Source organism: Colossoma macropomum, unplaced genomic scaffold, assembly GCF_904425465.1.
Source record: "Colossoma macropomum unplaced genomic scaffold, Colossoma_macropomum, whole genome shotgun sequence".
NCBI lineage: Eukaryota > Metazoa > Chordata > Actinopteri > Characiformes > Serrasalmidae > Colossoma > Colossoma macropomum.
This window is the reverse complement of record NW_023494798.1, coordinates 10605599-10619097: the sequence shown is the minus strand read 5'-3', so window position 1 is coordinate 10619097 and position 13499 is coordinate 10605599. Positions and strand designations below refer to the sequence as shown.

The following is a 13499-nucleotide window of genomic DNA, read 5'->3' as shown; positions in this document are numbered from 1 at the left end:
CACATCTTTTTATGTATTTGGTTTTTTAATGTTTTTGAATTTAATAATCGGGCTCCAAAAAATTAATCAGGAATCATTTTATTCAAGAAAAGTGAATTGAATATTTTTTTCATTGCTTTCATAATGTGTGCAGTTGAGGCTTAACTTTAAAGGCTTATTTGGTGTAAGATTGACAAAGACTGATAAACCTTTTTGGCATGAGGTGAATGTGTTTATTTGTATGGCAGCCTGAAACAAGACTGAGGTTAGACGACTTTTGGCATACGGAAAACCTACAGAACTCTGTGAGGCAGGGATGACACAGATAAGTTTACAGCCTTCATCACAATCTTTCATAAATAACATTGGCGGGGATGTGTTCTCTGCTGTTTGATTTCCTTTGTTTTCCCGTTAACTGGGAGACAGATCACTACAGCTAACGTGGTGCTGTAAAGCGTCACACAGTTCTCGTTAGAGGTCTTGTGCCATAGCGCCGTAGCAGGTGTTCCAGGCCCAGAGTGGCAATGGCAGAGATCCCATTCTCCCTGTTATAAGTCAGTGTACCACCAAAATGATTTTGAAGCTGTTATTTTATTGTGAAATTGTTACATAATGTTGCTTTAATTGTGATACAGGTTGGAAAAACAAACAAATGTCATAAATGGACCCCAGGAATAAAACTGGAATAGAAAAAAAAAGTAAGATATGGGCCTTTTAAAGCGTCTTATGCTGTGCCTTCTTACTTATGTACACACATATTGTGACCACATTAAGGCACATTTTGTGCTGCGCCTGCTCACTTACGTACACACACCTGGCCCACGGCTTCACTGTCTGCTGTCAGATACCACCAGCCAACATGCTTCAGAAGAGCAGGGACCAGGTGGGTAACACCCTGCATATGTGATTCATCAGCAGTGCTTAACAGCCCTGTCACCTTACAATAACAGAAGGGGATGGAATATAGTATAAAAGAGCCTCTCCAGGTGTCAGTGCACCTGCACTTGCATGATACCTACTCGTTAAATTATTGGAAATGCAAGCATGCTATTATAAATCTACCTAGGTTTGCAGAATATGTGACACCGTTGCTGGCATATAATGCTGCATTATAGTTCTACTGTTTCTCAGTTGCTCAGTCACTGATAAACCCAGCAGTGCTGACTTGTAGTCATATGTTCATGGTGAGTGTACCTGATGAGTGAGAGGTTTAAGTTGGTGGGTTCATAACAGCCATGTTTGAAAGGTAGAGTGCATGTTGTGCTTAGTTGTGCCATCGAGAAGACGCCCAAATGTGCGAGTTCATGCTTGGTTTTTTCTGCTGTACGTAGTGGCTTTGTGTTCTTTTTAAACATATCTTGATCTTTGAGAAAGACTTGTGACTCGTGAGAAAGAGAAAGGTGTTCAAATGACATTTGCTCAGTCTTTTGGGGCGGCAAAATGGTCAAATGTAGTTGCTGCAATCAAATGTATTAATTGATGTGTGAATTCTACTATGTAGACCCTTAAGGACAAGAATTTTTTAATTAATATTTAATTAAAAATCATTTCATTACACCTAATATATGAAAATGAACACTTTATTTCACTTTAAGTTAATGAAACTGATAAGAAATGTATTTAACCAGCAAAATTATAAACATTGTCAAATAAATTATGGACAGTGTGCCTCAATGCAGCCTCTCTTGGTACCTGAGTATTATATTTATTACACCCCCATTTCCAAAAATGTTGAGACGCTGTGCAAAATGTAAATAAAAGCAAAATGCAATGATGTGCAAATCATTTAAGCCCTAAGTTTATTTGAAATAGTACAAAGACAACATATAAAATGTTGAAACTGAGAAATTTGATTGTTTTTTGAAAAATATATGCCCATTTTGAATTTGATGCCAACAACATGTTCCAATCAATGTTCAAATGTAGTTGCTGGAATCAAATGTATGAATAGATCTGTGAATTTTACTACACAGACCCTTAAGGACAAGATTTCACCTAATTACATATGATTACACCTAATATATGAAATTGAACACTTTAGTCCATCTTTAAGTTACAAACTGATAAAGAAATGTATTAAACCAGCACAATTATAAACTTTGTCAAATATTTTATGGACAGTGTCCCTCAATGCAGCCTCTCTTGGTGCTTATGAGGCTAGTGCCAAAGTAGAATCTAATACCTGAGTATTATATTTATTATATTCATGACCTCAAGCCCATATGAGAAGTTTTCCCACATTTTAAACAGTGTCAAACTTTGGTCCTGTCAGGCTGCAGTGCTGCCCAGTTTGATGTTATCCCTCCTCTAACACACCTGAAGGGCTTCGTAATTAGCTAATGAGTTGAATCAGCTGTGTTAATGTCGGGAAACACTACGCCATGCACTGCCATGGTCCAGCAGGACTGCAGTTTGACACCCCTGCTTTAGCGGGAATAAACGGTTGATTAACCACTCAAGCACTTTTTTTCAGAGGCAACAAAATGGACGCCCCAGGCGACTGAATGCTCACTCGCAGGAGAGGCCCTCGTTAACATTTCGCTAAGTCCGAGGAAGACGCTTTCCCTAATAAACCTTCGTCCCCTCAATTCCCTACTACCTTTAAAGGACTGGCGTTGAAAATAAACTGCGAGTCAGAAGTTACACAAGCACTACTACACTTTCTTCGGCTTGTCCTGAGGAGACCTGGCATTTCATTTTTGCTCACATCTGATTCATAGGTAACCACGGAATCTTTCAGCTTAGCACTTTTACGCATATCAAAACACAAGCCTCTTAACCTTGAAGACAAACAGTGCGGCTGAAAGTGTTCTGTGCTGAAGCAACAAATTGCTTCGCAGTGTTTTTTGAGGGATTCAGCAGAGGGAAAGCCAGCCCTGGCCCATTAGTCCTCCTTCTGTACTTCTGGTTTATGTTTAGTTCTGGAGAGTTTTATTGCATTTTGCTGACAAGAAGCTTCTGAGATTCCATTTTGCTTCCCTACTGAGACAAAGCTGAGCTTCTTTTGTCACCAGATGACTGTTAAAGTGATGGTTTAGCACAAAATCAAAGTTAACCAGTTTTCTTCAAATATAGTCAATGAACTATGACAATAGCTGCAAGTATTAGAATCCAAGTTGGCATCATACAAATTTAGCCGCTCAGTTTACGCAGTGCTAACCTGGAGGCTAAAAGCTTCTATTACATGTTAGCTACATTGGCCTCAAAGCACCGGTGCAAAACTAAATTTAGCTCTGACACTAGATTTGGAGGGAATTTATGAAAGGCATATTGTATGCAGAACTGCAAAAGTCAGGGGTCTTTCATCCAAAATGCCCATTAAGTACAAGTCATTAATTTTTCAGAAGATATTTCTGATTAGATTATATATAATAAGAAAGGGAAAGTCAAAGGAAAATAAGTGAAAAAAAAAGAAATGTTTCTTAAACTCAATAATTATTAAACAAGACAGAGAAAATGGGACTAACAACCACACAAGACCTGGAGAAGACAGCAGCAAGGAAGGCCTGGGTATCGGTTACCCGGCCGGGCGACCAGGGTTCTTTCGGTGTGGAGTTCTCCCTGTGTCTGTGTGGGTTTCCTCCCACAGTCCAAAGACATGCAGTCAGGCCAACTGGAGATGCTAAATTGCCCCTGGGTGTGAATGTGAGCGTGTGTGCGTGTGTGTAATTGTATATGTCTGTGTGTCTGGCCTGTGATGGACTGGCGACCTGTCCAGGGTGTTTCCTGTCCTCCGCTGGGATAGGCTCCAAAACCCCCCAGGACCCAGAAGGATAAGTGGTTTAGAAAATGTGTGTGTGTGAGTCTTGTGTGTAATTTTCTGTTAAATGTTTTGTTAAATATATTTTTATCCTGAAAAATTAATAGCTTAGCCATTTTGTCTAAAAAAAAAAATAAATAAAGGGTGGTCTGACTTTTGGCTGAACCACTGTTGTAAATAGTGAGGAGTAGGAGTTCCTGTTACAGCCTTAAATATCTAGGACTTGATAATCCGTACATCTGTTCTGTGATTCAGTATCAGATGTATAGGTAGTTTATGTTATTGTGATGCTGCATATTGCTACATATGTTATTCTGGGCTTAATTTGCTTTCATCATAGAACATTATCCCATAATAGTGGAGCAGTACTGTAGGACCGCAAAGCACCTGTGGGCCGTTTATGTTATTGAAAATAATAAAGCAAGGCAAGCTCGTTACGTTTTATAAGTGCAGTATGTCTTCGTACTGTCTGTACAATAAGCACAAAGACCTACTTCTGCCCAAACACAAGCCCAATTATTCAACTCCCAACATGGAGCTGGTTTTGTATCCAGAATGTGAGAAGAAGATATCACAGTCAAGCAGGTTTTTGGCAAAGCAGTGTGCGTGGCAAAGAATCACAAGCCGCAGAAGCCAAGAACAATACCTTGCCAAGCCAAGAGAGGGATTAATGTCTTATGGACACAACGCAGCCTTCACGTCTGGAGTGCATCTGTGTATATGAGCTATGAAAGTTATGTATGTGTGAAGCTTGCATATTATAATTTTGCTTCTCTGATCTTCCTGTGATGCAGCATGTTACTACCTCTCTGAAACTTTTGTTTTAATGTTCAAATGCATTTATTAGGGCTGTTAGCGCCTTAATAATGTGATAATGGAATAAATTAATGCCACTTGTTTTTGTTACACCTCTAACACATTTTCCTTGTAACCATCCATAGTAGTGCAGGTTGAAGCCCAGCTGCATGCACACTGTATGATTGCGAATCCACAAATGTAGTTTAAATACAACTTTTAAATACCTTCTGTATCTACACTGGATAGCGCTCGCTATCTATGGATGAATAAGTCAACAAGCAACAATCTAACAAAAGCAATAGCAAAGTTCCCAATCAAGCCTCCACTGTATGTATGTATGTATGTATGTATGTATGTATGTATGTATGTATGTATGTATGTATGTATGTATGTATGTATGTATGTATGTATGTATGTATGTATGTATGTACGTATGTATGTATGTACGTACGTACAGGGCAGCACAGTGGCGCAGTGGGTAGTGCTGTTGCCTCACAGCGAGAATGGCCTGGGTTCGATTCCCGGCCGGACAACCAGGGTCGTTTCTGTGTGCCTGTTCTCCCCGTGTCTGTGTGGGTTTCCTCCGGGTACTCCGGTTTCCTCCCACAGTCCAAAAACATGCAGTCACGCTGAATTGCCCCTAGGTGTGAGTGAATGTGTATGTCTGCCCTGCGATGGGCACCCCACTGTGACCCAGAAGGATAAGTGGTTTAGATGATGTATGTGTGTGTAAAAATATATTCAAACATTATTCTATTTCAGGCACAATCAATGGAGCAATATATATATATAATATTTGTCAAACAAGACCAAAGCAAACAGTAACATTCAGATGTTCAAAAGTTCAGAATTTACACTTTTGGGAGAATCTCTCTGCATTATTTCAGCTTGAAATAATTCAGATCAAACTACACTATGTGTTTAGTTTTTTTGTCATTGTTGGCGATAGTGGAGACTTCTACAGGTTAAAAAGAAACCTCTCAGAGTCCAAGTCTGCGATGCTCTTTTGAACATGACTGAGGATTACATGAAAAAGGCTCGGAGCTACAGATAGGTGTAAATAATTCACAGAGGACGAGTGTGGATAGTGACTGAGAGTGTGGAGGAGAAGTCAGTGAGCATATGGGTGCGTAGGAGTGTTTGTGTGCATGTGTGTGTGTGTGTATGTGGTTTTTAATCTGGCAGAACATGGGTTAGCGAAGAGGCGGTCAGAGGCATGCATTATGTGGAAGTGTTTGGACTGGGGGCTCACCCAAAGCCTCATTTTGTTTAGCTTGGCTGAGTTAACAAAGCTGCTAATTGCAAAAATTGATCAGCTTCGGTTCAGCAATTAACGACCTTAATCACACGCAGTGCTCTTCCTTCATCTCTCCTTCTGGATCTCCAGCTATAAATGTCGCAGACTCTCGTCTCTTTGTTCCACCATTTCAGAAGACGTGTGTTAGTGTACGTTTATTGTGCTGCCTCGTAGCAAATGTTATACATCATGTGCAGATAACCTATCATGAACAACAGAGATGTGCATGGGTATTTGAGTCCTCAGTATTCAGTAATGAGATCACTTGGGTGTTCTGTTTCTGTAAAGTGTAAGATACTTATGGTATTAATATTTAGCTCTTTCTTTTATCATACAGTTACATTTAAAATTATCAAAGTATTTTTATAAACACTTACTGACACATGCAGATCAGTTTATTTCAGTCACAATCAATGGAGCAAAACCTACCACTGTAAAGGGTAAGAAACTGATTATGTATCAGAAAATGTTTGGTTAATCTTTGGTTTTGTTTTAGTGTTGATTTACAAGCCATTAAATACACAGTATGACATCATGATAGCTGTAACTGCATATGTACATTGTTCACCTAGAATAATGCTTGAATTCCTCCCATCATTGGCCCACACTATGCTCTCAGATAGAAAACAAGATACTAAACTGTCCCTGGGGTGGAAGGGTACATCCTCAGTATGTTTAGTTAGGGGACATAATTATATCATCATTCCATCATTGACTCCACACATCTTGTGTCAACTCCAGGCTTTTTTTTTATTTATTTATTTGTTTTCTGTTTTAAAACATTAATTTATAGGTTAAGTATGGGTGAAATGGTTGTAGGTATACCTTTGAAACTATATTTATGCCGTTTGTACCTTGATGGACAAAAATGTACCTATACAGTTTTTTCTGAACCTGCGCTTGTCACACCAAATTTGCACACATGCTTGCGATTAACTATATGTTTGTTCATTTGTTAACTCATTTGTTGTAACAAATTTTGTAACAAATGTGTAGATTAACTACACATCGAGTATATATATATTGCTGCTATCGGAAGAAAACCTCATATCTCTAAAATGGTAACTTTACAGGAGAAGGAAAAAACTTGCTTTACTTTTAATGTAAGTCGATGGAACCAGAGTTTTTTCCAAGTCATTTTGGGTCGTTTCTTTTGGTCCATTCATCATGAAATTTACATACAATGTAAAGAACAACAGGCATTTGAAATTTCAAATTATGTCATAAAACGTCAAAAATGGAGATGCAACGTTTTATATATATATATATACATATATAGGGCGGCGCGGTGGGTAACGCTGTCGCCTCACAGCAAGAAGGGCCTGGGTTCGATTCCCGGCCGGGTGACCAGGGTCGTTTCTGTGTGGAGTTTGCATGTTCTCCCTGTGTCTGCGTGGGTTTACTCTGGTTTCCTCCCACAGTCCAAAAACATGCAGTCAGGCCAATTGGATGTGCTAAATTGCCCCTAGGTGTGAATGTGTCTGTCTGCCCTGTGATGGACTGGCGACCTGTCCAGGGTGTATCCTGCCTTCCACCCACTGACAGCTGGGATAGGCTCCAGCACCCCACCGCGACCCAGAGGGATAAGTGGTTTAGATGATGGATGTGTATATATATATATATACATGTGTGTATTTAATTCAGAACTTCTAGTTTTAGCTAAAATTTTCAACTAGACACCAGAAGTGATGTATTAAATATTTCAAATTCTTTGAGAGCAAAGTTATTAACTTAAGTCATTTGTGAAAAATATCTATGTTCCATGTTTCTTGTCAACTTATCTGTCTTGAGAATTGATCACCACTGTTCATTTAATTATAACTTCAATCTCAGTGCTGTGCTGCTTTCTCAGTCAATTTAGGATCCTGTACAGCTCTGTTCATGTGCATCATTCTGTTCTGTTTTAAAAGTTCCTGTGAAGCTAACAAGGGTGCTGGGATCATTTTAGAATCTTTTATATGTGTATCTGCAACAAAATATGGTTTACCTACAGTGTACCTGTTATTTGGCTTTACTGCTCTCTTTTTAATGGCAGTGCTACACAGTGCTTTCTTGACCAGACTCTGAGAGACGTCTGTTATTTAAAGGTGTTGTAAGCATTATCTAGCCACTGAAGCTGTGGTAGAGGAGGTCATTGTGATGACAGCTGTACAGTAGAGAGAAGAGTAGAGCCGGAAACAACCATGAAGCAGCCGCTGCACTGGGGGATTCATTATGCATGCAGTGCAGAGCATAAATAATACAGAGAGAGTTTAGATATCGAACTCCGAGAGCCACTGCAAATGGCCAGGATACACACAGGCACTGTGCCCATGGGCCCATCTCTCTCTCTCTCTCTCTCTCTCTCTCTCTCTTTCTGTCTTTCTTCTATGAAAATGTTTGCTGCACCTCCACTAAATTCAGTTGTTACTTCCATGATGTCTCTTCATCCATAGTGAAGCATCGTGATGACTCCAAAGCTAAAGGATTAGGATCAGGGCATTTCCATTTCCTGGAGTTGGAAAGTAGTAAGATTTTTTTTTCCCCCAACAAATCACAGTGTTTAAAACAGACACCATCACAAACTCAGCTGAGAGACTCGTTTACACCAAAAAATTGCCAGTTTATTGGGTGAACCCACATTGTACCTATACTTGTTGGCCATTTTATCAGAAACACCCACATATAGGCAGGAATGGACTGGCCATCAGGATGATTGGGACAATTCCCAGGTTGCCACTACGTGTGTGGGCCGCTGAGAGAGTGAGACAGAAAAATCCATGGTCGTTTCTAATTTAGCCCTCTATAAAATAAATGTAGACCGCCTGGGACATATGGCAATACACCACGATAGTTAAAGTAAATAATGAAATGCAATTTAAAAATGAAAGTACGCTGTTTGTTGGATATCAGAGCGAGGTAAGGTCACGGTTTTTGGGGTGGGGTTGGGGGGGTGTACACTGTAATCATAGTGGGCTGGTCTAGCCAAAAGTCCGGGGCTGAATTTGGTTCCCAGTCCAGCCCTGTGTATAGATGCTGTTGGTAGGTTTACAATTACTAATTGTAGCCCATCTGTTGCTACCCAGTTTATCAGCCCCCCCTTTTGTACCATCCATTAATGGGATGGGACCACAGTAGCAACACTGCTGGCAAGATATCATGTAGGTTGTGGATCATTCTAAGGAGAGTTGTGACACCAATATGGTGCAGTGTGTTTCACTGGTGTGAGTCTGTCAGGCGCAGCAGTGTTGCTGGGCTTTTTATGTGGTGTTTATTTACTGGCCAGTTTATTGTATTTAACAAGGTGAACATGCACTTCATGCAAAAGTCAGAGACCAACCTTATGTTTATACATTTTCCTAGCCATTAAATACAAGTTATTTTTTTAGATTAAGAAAAAAGTAGAAAACAAAACAAAACAAAAAAAAAACATAAAAGTATCCAACAATCTCAAATCTATCAGTTTCTAATTTGTGCTCCTACTGACACTTTAACTCATCCATCCTCCAGGCCTTAAAACACCACTTATACCTGTGTCCTCCCCACAAAAGCTCCCAAAGATATCACTGACATTATATTCCCCTTCAAAGAGACACTTAATTTACTCAAACAACTACCCAAAAACTTCTAATGACCATGCAGGACATAGCAGACCTCAAAGAACTGCCCCCATCAGATAAACAGCACTTAAAGCTTTCATCTCTGAGAGAGAGGAGAAAATCAAGCTGCTTCAGATCTGAAAACATCCACAGGTGTTTCTGTTCATCCTTCCACTGTGAGAAGACGACTCAGCGCTATGGGTCCGAAAGGATGGGTAGCTGGCAAGAAGAACCTCACTGAGAAAATGTGGGAAAATATTTCTGCAGAAGAAAGGAAATTAAAGTACTGGCAAAGGGTGGCCACACTAAATACTAAAAAATGATGTATTATATTCAGCTGTTGAATCTTCTATGTAATTTTCCGTTAAATGTTTTCTACTTTTTTTTGGCACTGAAAAATCAGTAACTTGTACTTAAAGGCCATTTTGACTGGAAATTAAATAAATGCAAGGGTGGTCTATGACTTTTGCGCTGTAGAAACTAAAGTCTCCCAAAAACCTCAGCAAACTGCTGTAGTGTGAGATATTGAGAGATTCTGGATTGTGAGGTGAAGTGCAGCATAGATGAAGAGTGTAGGCTGGACATAATTAAAATTATATATCCGCTAAAATGCCGCCTAAACGTAGCTTAATATTGCAATAAGATTATCAGCAGCTTAACTGCATCTGGGGAGAAGAGCTCATACTCATGTATTTGTTAAACAATCTGAGAAAGCAGATCCATCGCATCGCTCCGTGTAAACTCACCGAACTCCAGCATGGAGGATCCTCAGAAGACTTCTAATTGGAATAACTCTCGGTAACCCTGCAGAGAAACGGTATTGAGTTCATCTGCAGGGCTGCCGAGCTGAAGAGCCAGCAGACTGCCGAGCGGAGACACTCTGCTGTGTTCGTCCAATAGGACTGCTCAGCATTCTTTTGTCATGCTGTCCTAAAATGAAAGTGGTACAAACACAAAGGTTCCATGTGACGCTCTTGGTCCCTAATGTGAGGCAACTGCCTTGTGAGGACTAAACACAAAGCACATGAACACACGAGAGAAGTGAAAACCCCAGAGGGAACGATTTATTGTATTATCCGAAAGGGTGAGTATGAAGAATTGGTCAGTTGGGCTTGGTCTGCCAGTGTCTTTGCTGGTCGCAGTGCTGGGCAGGGAAAGGCTAGACTACATCTCCGGGTCCAGCAATGCTTACCCTCTTCTCGATGGCTGGGAGTAGAAGCTACGGTTTGGCCCAAGAGTAGAGACAAAATTCAGGCTTCAACATGCAACCTACTGTTGTCACATTTTGTAGATATGGTGTCAGAAACCAAATAAAAGTCTAGTTGAGTTACTTAACACTGCATAGTTTGAGGCAAGGCAATGTGAACCTTGTGGCTAACAGCTTTTAGTACTAGCCTTGTTGCTCCAGTGCAAAACTTTGGACATCAAACATGTCGAATTTGATTTAGACATCTGTTGCTTCAAAGGAAGCGTGTCTCAACCACTAAAATGGCCATATTAAAATCTCAGCAAATCCATGAGCCAGCTGTGTTTTTATTACTTTAGAAAGATAGATAGACAGATAGACAGACAGACAGACAGACAGACAGACAGATAGATAGATAGATAGATAGATAGATAGATAGATAGATAGATAGATAGATAGATAGTTTGACACTAATTTCTGAGTAAAACACAGTTTCAGAGAGTCTTTTAGTCAATGATTGGAAAGGGGGTGGGGTGGAGGGAGGGTGAGGTGAAACATGATATTATTGGTTAATATTTTTTCCCCACCCACTGGTGCATGGTGATGTATTCTAAACTCAGATGTTTTCAAAGCAGGCAGAAGTCACTACACGCATTAAAACATAATGAGAAAACAAGAATTATTATTTTGTTATTTTTTTCATAACATATAATAAAAAAAAACATAAAAAAAATAACTTTTTTCTCTCAGTGAAAATAAAGATAACACATCCCCAAACTGTGAACAGACTTAAATATGGCATTTTCTGCAGAATTTAATGCACAATGTCTGTTTATTTTCTCAGTTTAGCATATTGGAAAAAATAATACATAAAAATAAAACATAAAAAATCGAAAATGCACCAAAAATTTGCAGAGGCCACATTTTGTGTTTTATTATTTTCCCCAATATTTGAAATTCAGCAAATAAACTGTAATTGTCTGTGAAAAGTGTGGGAAGTATCTTCTCTTAACTTATTTTCACCTACAAAATCACAAGACATGTAATTTGACCAGGGAGACCTGCAACTGTAATATGACAAGGGACATGAACTAACAAGGTGGAAAATGTCTGTTTTGATTTCAGGTTGACTTTAACAGACCTGACATTCAGTATCACAGCTTTATTACCAACAGTATAAAGTCTGAGTAATGAATAATGAGTAATGTCATTAGACTTGGACTTATAAAGCAGCATGGTCAGTCAAATGTCAGACATTATGGCACAAAGACTGAAAGCTCAGTCATTAAAGGCAGCAGCGCTGGTAACTGGGCTTGTTATAGTGCCATTTTTTATTGGTAAATCATGGTTCATGATCTGATGGTCATCCCACCATTGACTTGCCATATTTCATTATAAATGCCTTTCTGTCTGTTACTGTCTACACGTCACACGTTGGATGGTTGAGGCTGGCAGTTGCTGAAGTTTGTACGGCCTTTCAGCACCCTGAGAAATGCTGTGCAGGCTTGCTGTTGCTATGGTTGCAGGAATGGTGGTCCTGCCAGCACTCGTTCTAGCATAGGTTATGCTTAAACTGAGCTGGTTAGCGTTCAGTTTGGGAAGGAAATCTGAGGGTGTTTTTTGTCTCTTGTCTTCAGAAAGCGAAGAGTTTGGGCCAGTGTTCATTCAGGAGCCCGATGACGCCATCTTTGCCCTGGACTCAGAGGATAAGAAAGTCATGATGAGCTGTGAAGCCAGAGGAAACCCTGCTCCCTCCTACAGGTACAGGCCTAATAATTTCATTAACAAGGATAAGACACGATTATAATGGATAATAAATGGCATTTCATCTGAGTTCTGAGCTTTACTTCTTAATTCTTAGACCTCTACAGAGGTGACATTTCAGATGAGTTTGTGGTAATGCTGTGAAGGGTTGGAACTTCTGAAATGATATGCTTGCATTGGTACTTAGCCCAGAGGTGGGCCAGGCCTTGTGTTGAAGGGCCGCAACAGCATGGGTGCCTGATTTTGAGTGAAATTGAGGAGAGGGGATTTGGAAGTTGAATGAGAGTGTTAACCATCAAACATTTTTAATGAGGTAGGGGTGTAATAAGACCAGTGCTACATTTATTGTTTATAACAATATGGAAATAACACATTATTTCAATCAGTCAAAACCTTGAGTGAATAAGCAATTATTTTGACATAATAAAGCAATCTTGAGAAATTAACATAAAATCTTAAGAAAATAATCCACTCATTTTAACATAAATGTTAAAAGTCTTCAGAAAATAAGACATTATTTCAAAGTAATCAGTCAAAATCTTAAGAAAATAGACTGTTATTTGGCTGCTGTCAGAAGCAGAGATGGGGGTAATAACAGCATTTTTCACTTCTAGCTGGTGGGAATGGGCTTCCAAATTAATAAACTGTTCTGCGTTGTTCCTGATTAAATATATTTTAGAAAAACATGGCATATTCACCGATCTTCTCACACGACAGTTTTGTTATATGGGAGGCTGAATGACTTAATGGCATAACTATTCAATCCTTTATGCTGTGTTTATGTCTGTTTTGTGCCACTTCAACCTGCGGTGTTTCAAAACAGGAAACAATCCAATAAGGTTCGCTGGCAGTCGCCAAAAAAAATAAAAGCAGCTAGTACATAACTCTCAATCCATTATTTAATAAATCAAACCATCAATCTAATAACAATAGAGAAATGTTAATCAGTAGGTTCGATTCTGGCTAACAGAAGCTTTGCTGGCAAAAATTTAGATCAGAATATCTCAAATGAGTGTTTGGATCTGTAGTTTGCTAGCTATGCTAATGCTAGCTAGCTTTTCTTTTCTAGTTAGCAGCACTCCTAGTTAGTTTAGCTTGTGGGCTACAGATCTAAACAGTACCACAATCCACAGTATG

At 39.4% G+C, this 13499-nt stretch overlaps 1 protein-coding gene across 1 annotated transcript in view; it reads left to right on the top strand.

The window, feature by feature from the left end:
• The window catches only part of cntn5 (contactin 5), a 355095-nt gene that overhangs the window by 167045 nt on the left and 174551 nt on the right, over window positions 1-13499 (top strand). Inside the window, exon 4 of the mRNA XM_036585173.1 lies at window positions 12236-12359. Coding sequence (XP_036441066.1) covers window positions 12236-12359 — 124 coding nt within the window. The remainder of the gene's footprint in view (window positions 1-12235; window positions 12360-13499) is intronic.